Raw genomic sequence first — 8,153 nt, 5'->3', positions numbered from 1 at the left:
AAAATGCTCTTTGCACCCTACATCGGGAAAAAAGGTTTCTGTGCTAAGAATGGAGGGGGGAAGAGGATCCATGAATTTCCCCGTCCCCCATTTTGCAAAAGTGCAATATCGCTGCAGCGTGACACGGCTGGTTGTATTGAAAAAAAAAAAAAAAAAAAAAAAAACCCTAACAGTTCTACCTCAACATTTCTCCCGCCCGTTCCATTATTCATTCTTCATTGTTCATTGTTCAATGTTCCCACCATAACTTTGATCCGCGTGGCGGAGCTGCATGCTCTACCAAGTCCCAAAGGATATACATATCACGAAGTAAAGCTGCGTGAGGGTGTTATAAAAAAAAAAAAAAGGCTAAGCAGAGCGAAGTGAAAGAAAGCCCAGGAGGGCCACCCCTCCTCTTAATATCAACAGACGTAGAGCAAATGTTGCCGCGGAAGGGTAAGAGAAACTTCCCCTTGCCCCCCAAAAATGGGTCCAAAACAAGATGATGCCTTTACGAAGATTTCATTTTTTAACCCCCCCGTATTGGAAGAATGGCTTCTTCATTCCCTGTGCACAAAATGGGGGACTCCCCAGGGGGATAATAACCTCGCGAGGGTTTCAAAATTCTTCATTGAATTTCCCCCCTCGAGAAAGCCAACCAAGCAAAATACACCTCTCAATACAGAAAAAAACAATATGTACTAGCAGCACTAAGTGTGTATTCCACCCCTACCTGTTTCCTCCCCTGGGGATGCTTCCCAGCAGGGTTCGGTATGACTGCCCCAGAGGAGAGGAACAACATACAAATATTACAAACAGCCTGTGCATATTTAAGCGTTTTAAAATGGTGAAAACGAGTTCCTACAGAAGGAAAAGTAGGAGCTCTCCTAATGGACAAGGGCAAAAAGCAAAAATTGGAATAAAACGGCTAAGTGCTGAGTATGTAAAAACGGGACAGCTTCTCGTAAAGCAAAGAAAAATTATTGCTTTCGGTTACGAAAAAAAAACACGCAGACGCAATTTTAAGTACTACCCTGGGGAACATGTGAAGGTTACAAAAAATACAAGTTTAGTGGCCCTCACAAATGGTAGAGTGAAATACACGTTCCACTCCGTCCACAACGTCCTCATCGTGAATGTACTTCCAGAAGAGTTGAACGAATTGAGGGAAGAAGACTTGTATAGGTACAGAACGGAGCATGTGAAATCTTTTGAGGAGAATAGGAGTCTCGTTTATCTTCGAATGAAACATGCGATCAGCTTCCCTCCAAGTAAACAGACTCAATTTAGGAAGCCACCTCTGCGCCCACAGTTTCTAGCTAAGTATGATATTGAAGACAATCCCACGTTGAGGGAGGTCCCCGTGCTGTATCACAAGCCACAGTGAGGCTTCCTCCAAAGGGGGGAATGTTCCGTAAGGGGTGCAAGACAGCAATAGGTTGTAATTGGAAAAATAATTCACACACATGGCAATTACTTGTCGTTCCTTGTGTTGCGGTGGTGTGCTAGAAAATGCTAGCCTTTTTTTTTTTTTTTTTTTTTTTTTTCTGCGTTCGGCCGCCTACGTCCGCACTGGTCCATCACCCATCAGTCGTCCTCCCCAAACATGCGGGCGTAGAATCCGTTGAAGAAAAACTTGTTGTAGATGCAGTCGAGGGGCCCGCTGCGAAACTCCCGAATGTGTACAATTAACTCATTCCTACTGGCATAGAAGGATCGAATAAACTCCTGCACATGAGCAGAAGTAAGTAAAATAATGTTTTGTTCTAGCTTCTTAGTGTGCTCTTGGAAGGTCTGCGAAAAGTTTACTAACTCCTCTTGAGAGTCCACATCTACCCATGTCAGGGAATCCATGATGCTCTTAAACACATGCACAAGATTAACAATGTTATTAATTATTCTGTTGAGTGAAACAAATTCAGGAGACAGAAAGGAGAAATGATGAAGGTGCTCAGCTAGACGTTTATGAAATTCAATCAAATGGCAAAACCTTCCTATCTTCAACACATTATTAAAAAAGAAAAAATAACTTCGAACGACGTTCGTATTTACTATGTAGTCGTAAATGCTCCTGAGAATGAAATCCATTTCAACTCTTATGTGATTTAAATCTTTGAATAAGTCATTCATTATGTTGAGGTGGCTCAAAAATTTGGGTATACTTGGGTGGCGCGTGAAATGCTCATCAAAGCCAATGATGAGGAAGAACCGTTCCCGCGTTAAGTGCGCGCTGCAAGTGTTCCTGGAGAGGAGGCAGTTCCGGGGAGGCTTGCCACGTTGTCTCAGTCCGTCGCTGTCATCGTGGACTTCTTCGCTGCCTTCATCGTCGCCGCTGGAGGCGTTCCCCCGCGCGATGCTGTTAATCACGTCCATGTACTTAAAGTCGCTTGAGCTGAACAAGTGCATACCCCCCTTGTCCCTCTGCCTCTTCCTCTTCCTGTTCCCTTCCCCCTCACCAGTGTCCCTCCCATATTGGTAAATCAGCGGCTTAGAAAAAAAACGAAAAACTCCAAAAACGCCATTTAAATTTTGTAGAGTAAAAAAAAGCAGAGCTGTTAATTTATACACACTGGTGTAGCAAAGTATCACACTTGCTTCAAAAAATATTTTTAATGGATGAGGAATTTGTATGTGTACATGGATGTGAGAGAACTTGGTTGCTATATTTGAGGCGGAGTAACAACATGTGTTTACTCGATGGTGCAATATTTTGTTTCTGTGTATTGTCTTTAATCCCGTCGTCTCTAACGTCCTGCACGCACCAATATTGGCGTTCATGTGATAAGCGGAGGGATCATCAAAATGGTTCCTACTGATGAGGCTACCCCCAAAGTCGTCCGACTCACCCTTCTTGTTATGACTCAAGAGGGATGAAAAAATCTTTTGCTTCCCTTCAGCTTCGAAAAACATGGTGCACTTCAACAGACAAACGAATGCTAGTAAGTTGTGTTTAAATAAAAAGGACCACACGAGAATCCTATTGACATTGTCGTAATGCTCCTTAATTGGTGTGTAAAGATTTTTGTACAGGTAATAATTAATACTTTTAATTTCCATTTTGCGTGAACCGATCGGTGGGGGAAGTACACTTTCTGTGTCATCGTCCTGAAGCAAGTCACGTTTGTTACCCATACCTCCACTGTCGCTCCCACACGGACTCACCAATTTGGTCCACGTGACACATTTCGCCGTTGGGGAATGGTTGTAGTAGCAGTGGTTGGGTCTCCTTCCTAATTGTACTGCACTGGAGAGCTTCCCCCCATCATCCTCGTAGTCTATGTGGAACGTTGCTAGGTCTCTTCGCTCCTGAAAAGTGTCACCCTCGTCCAGTTCGTTATTCGTGATGAGGCTAAACGGGGTGACGATGTTGCGCGTCTCTTCCCCATCGTCTCGCCGTCCATTGTTAAGGGTACAATGGAAGTGGGACAATTTGAAAGGCACCTCCTCCTTCCATGCCCTGCCACCACGGTGTGACGACGCAGTTGTGTTATCGGACAGAGGACACGAAGTAACGTCGCTACTCCAGTCTGATGAGCCTTCTTCCTGTTGCTTCGGGTTTGTGTCTCTCCTGCGGCACCGTATCCTACCGCATCGTCCCATACCGCTTCGCCCCCCCACACGTGACTTCTTCCCCCGCTTAGCGATGACCCTTAATTTTATCATCTTTGTAAGTTTACACGTAGGGAGGATATTCCTCCTCCTCGCATCTTCCTTATATAAGTACTTGTCCATCACTCCAGTTGAGCGATTCGCATCACTGTCCTCGTTATCCTTACTCAAGGTGACGTCAAAACGATTTGTGCTTGGACTCCTGGTGGGACCATCGGGCCGATTGAGAGCACTGCGGAAGGAGCGGACGTACCTCTGCAACCGCTTCCTTATATTCCTCCTCGTTGTGGAGAAAACATGATTGGCGCTTTCTTCATCATTCCAATGCTCGATGAAGATGTTTTCGAACCGTTCACTTGGCCTCCTCAACTTCTTTCGACTCGGGTTTGTGTGCAAATGAAAAAAATGTTCTAAAGTGGCAGCCGACAAGGAGCACATCAAGTTTGGCAGGTCTACATCCTTAGGACTTTCCATTTGGTTTACACTTCCGTTCATGTGTTGGTCGTCATTTTGGGTCATTTTTTTTTTTTTTTTTTTTTTTTTTTTTTTTTTTTTGGCTACCCAGCTTTTATCATAGGAGATTTTGGGAATGGCTAGCTGGAAGTCTTCTTCGCTGATTGAACTTAAAATTCTGGACAGCTCGCCTGCAGGGGGGATAACAGCGGTGTAGAAGTGTTCCTTAAACGTGTTGCGTAAGTGTAAGTGTTGCGACGGTCGGCCGAAATGGACACATGGGCCAGCCATGTGCGCGATGGCGACGTGTACATACCTGCCCTGTACACAATCCCTATGGCGTACTTTAAAAAAATGGGGAGTGAAAGGACCGAGTCGGAGAGGAGGCGCCCCCGGTCGTAGTACCTAACCCCCTTGTGCAGGACGAAAAAGAACTGCTGTGACGCCTGTTTGCTAATTATATACTCGTGGTGGAAGTCCCTGTTGACCCCCAGGAAAACATAAGCATAAAGGAAGTGCAGAAGGGGTTTTAGTATGCGGAGGAAAAGATATTTGCACATCTTCGCCAGGTGCTTCCTTCTACTACTAAGGAAGAGGTAGTAATACCTGTATACATAACTCAGCAACTCGCTGCCCCTGGGGAAAATGAACAAGTCGACAGGCTTACCACATATCATTCTCTTCTCACGGTCATTATACATTTTATAATCACCTCCCTTGTGTGACAAGCCATAAATAACGTTGAGGAGGGAATTGTACTCGGTCACTTGCTTCAGATTCGAATTGATTGTCCCATCAGGGGGGAGGTTGTTATAAAAGACGAAATATTTTTTTCGAAATACTTCCTCCTTTTCGTGTGTGTAACTGGAACAGAGGAATGCCAGAAGCTCAATGCACTCTGTGTGCCTCTTAACCCCGTTGTATATGTCCATGGGGGTGTTGGCATTTCCCTGCACAATGACTCTCCTTGTTTGTTCTGAATAGAAGTCTAGGTACTTGGCCACGGAGTTGATAAACGTGGTGAATACTTCTCCTATTGGAATTACGTCTTCCTTGTTGTGTCCTCCTCGGCTGCGCTCTTCCTTCCTTCTTCGGCGCGACTCGCTCGGCGATGTTCCCTCCCGCTTGGCACCGTCACCCGCACCGTTGTCACTGTCGACGTTGTCGCCGTCGAGCCCCCCTCGGAAAAGCAGCCCCGCGAAGACGCGCACGAACGCCTGCACGTACCGCACCAGCGTTCCCACCCTGGCAAAGAACAGGAAGAGGTGAAAGTACCTCTGGTAAAAGGGGGAAGAAAACAAATTTCGAAAGGGCTCAAATCGTAGGCGAAAAACATCCTCCCTTCTCTTGTCCAGCCAAAAGGCAACACCTTGGTTAACACATACGAAATTTTTACTAATGTATATATTGCCTGTTTGAGCTCTATTAACAAAGGTGTGTCGACTAGGAAACATTTCACTCTCATGTCCCAGCAGACATGCCATTATTTCATGCTTGCATGTCGTTAATAGCTCTCCCTTTTCCACACACCAAGGCTCATTGTTACTTAGAAGATGAAAAAAAGGTTTTAAAGAAAAAAAACGATACTCCTCTATCCTACTGTTTAAACTGCAAATGACATTCTTGTGGAGAGTAACGTAGATGCTGTTAATGATGCTTAAAAAATGTTTTTTGTATTTTTTTTTTTTTTTATTATTATGTTTTTTTTTTTCTATTGCATTGAGAGAACATGTATCGTTTGCATAAGACTTGTGCCACAAGTAGGATTCCCCTCCATCGGTCATTCCTCCGTTGGGACTACTTCCCCTTCCCCATGTCCTTTCTTCATTCGTTAAGAAGTACTTGTCCTCATCCTGTTTGATCTTCTTCGCATGGTTCCTTCTTATATATGTGTATGTGTACGTGTATGTGCATGTCGTGATGGATTCGCTGTCCATATGTGACAACTCTTCCTCCTGGTATATGTCTGCCCCTCTCAGGGTGAAAGCATGCCTTGCGTTAGCCCCCGCCAGAGGAAGGGGCGCAGGGGAATGCTGGCCTCCGTTATTCATATTATGAACATCGGAAAGTACCTCCGTCCAAAGGTTCTCCCGTCCACGACTCATCTCTCCCTCGTTGAACAGACTGAAGTTGTAATAGCAAGCTTCCTTAGCACTGAGCTGGGGTGCAGAGAAAATGTCCAGCGTGGATTTCCCCAGCAATGCCCCCTTCCGATCGGTGAAGTGCGTGAAGAGGACACCCCCCTTTTCATACACCGACATGTCACTCATGTGTGGAAGGAAGAGAGAAGCGTGGTTCCCGCTTGCTAAGCTAGAAGCGCTCCACGTGGGGGGTTCCACATTACAGCCTCGGTCGACGGGGATAATATTTTCCATGCCAAAAGCGGTCCCCACTTCATTACCACTAACATGATGGCTGTCACCCTGTTGGGCTCTCCCCCATATGTGATGACCACACTTCATGGTCAGCCCATCTAGATGGTTCAGTCTGGCCACGAACCTACTCATGAACGCATCCCTAAATGACATGACGAAGTTGCATAGAGAGTCATACACATCTGTACTCAAGTCGTAATTCAACTCATTAAAATTTATGTTCACCCTTAGGAGGAAAAGAACGTTATATGAAAACTGGGATAAATTATTAATTCGCAGGTCCTCCTCAAACGTCTTTAAACTATACATGTCGTTTGTGTCTGCACGTGGGTGGTGATGTGATGGGTCTCCGGGGTGTCCCTGTGTGAAGTGTCTGCCGCCTCTCAACTGTGTGCCTCCCGCGTGGGTATCGCTCGACGTGGTCAGGTCGGACAACAGCAGTAGCATATGAAGGAAACTCTCATGGCATGTAAACTTTAAGACGGTCCCATTTTTCACACACACGGTGTCTAACGCGAAGTAGGCCTTCATGTAAAGGTACAAACAGATAAAGTCGAGGTAGTACTTCCTTTCGAGGAGCACGAGACAGGAGGAGACCATGGATGTGTATATCTGCGGGGAAAGCATGTCCCTCCCGCGTGTTCCCCCCAGGAGAAAAGAACAATCCTCCCCAGAGTGGGAAGCGGCCCCCATTATGCAAGTAGCGGTGGAGCAACCATAGGCTGAATTGTCACCCACCCCCCCAGCATCCGTACTACACTCATCGCTCAAATCTGATATCACATCCTGCTTCCCCCCAGATGCTTCTCCTGTCTTGTAGTGGCGCTTGAGCACATCGTACATGTCCCCACCGCCACCCCCACACATGTCGAAGGCGTACTGGTTGCCCACGTAGAGCACCTCGTAGTTGTACTTGTAACTGTAAAAGGTATGGAACAGCAGGAAGTTCACTCTCGTCTTGTGTAAAATATTTGTATAAATAAATCTTTTAATTTCATATTGGATTCGTCTTAATGTAGTTATATCTTTTATCGGATAGGACTTGGCTTCGACGCAACTCCATTCGTCAATTAGCCTTACTAAAGACAGATTGGAGGAGTCCCTTTTGGGCCCTCCATGGTGTTGGCGGCTGGGGTGCATGGCTCTCATGGTTGGTAGTTGGGGGGGAAGAGGTGCCCCTGCCCTTCCCTGGCATACGCCCAAAAGACAAAAAAATATATATATATATATGGGTGTAAAACGCACAGAAAAATATATGGGCAAAAGGAACAAAAAAATATGAGTGTAAAAGGAACAAAAAAATGTTTGGGCCAAGAGAAACGTCGAGGGACACACCCCCTCCTGTTGCCTCCAACCTGTCCTCAAGAAACCCCTCCTTTGGTCACTCAAACGAAGAGTAAAACAAAAAAAAAAAAAAAAAATGGTCATGTCCCATCCAAGCTAACCTCTCTCCAAGTGTGTGAGTTCCCGCGGTTTTCAAATACAAAGAAGGGAAGGGAAGCCCCGTTTTTGTCGCTCCATTGGTAGAAGCATAAACCGATCGAAAAGCGCGGACTCGTCAAAAGCCATCCTAATGTGCTGAAGAGGTACATGTGCACATGCAAGTGTGTATAGATATGGACCAACGCTGCTGGAGATATGCTTCTCTCCATTTGGGAAATTTTTTACCAAAGGTTAATTCAACCTGGGTGGCGGGGATAAAAAAAAAAAAAAAAAAAAAAAAAAAAAAAAAAAAAA

At 45.5% G+C, this 8,153-nt stretch overlaps 2 protein-coding genes across 2 annotated transcripts; one reads left to right on the top strand and one right to left on the bottom strand.

The window, feature by feature from the left end:
- Window positions 1-465: 465 nt before the first annotated feature.
- Window positions 466-1,366, top strand: AK88_00591 (uncharacterized protein; the record flags this gene model as incomplete). Its single annotated transcript, XM_012478239.1, has 2 exons — window positions 466-677; window positions 745-1,366. The coding sequence occupies 2 exons, from the start codon at window positions 466-468 to the stop codon at window positions 1,364-1,366; spliced, it is 834 nt and encodes a 277-aa protein (XP_012333662.1).
- A 200-nt stretch (window positions 1,367-1,566) lies between these two features.
- On the bottom strand, window positions 1,567-7,565 carry AK88_00590 (uncharacterized protein; the record flags this gene model as incomplete). The annotated part of the gene is made up of 2 exons (XM_012478238.1): window positions 1,567-4,232; window positions 4,358-7,565. 2 exons carry the CDS (start codon window positions 7,563-7,565, stop codon window positions 1,567-1,569), a joined length of 5,874 nt encoding a protein of 1,957 aa, XP_012333661.1.
- Between the last annotated feature and the right edge of the window lie 588 nt (window positions 7,566-8,153).

Source organism: Plasmodium fragile (assembly GCF_000956335.1).
Source record: "Plasmodium fragile strain nilgiri unplaced genomic scaffold supercont1.5, whole genome shotgun sequence".
Taxonomy (NCBI): Eukaryota; Apicomplexa; class Aconoidasida; order Haemosporida; family Plasmodiidae; genus Plasmodium; species Plasmodium fragile.
The sequence above is the reverse complement of the archived record's forward strand: the minus strand, read 5'-3'. Positions and strand labels throughout refer to the sequence as shown.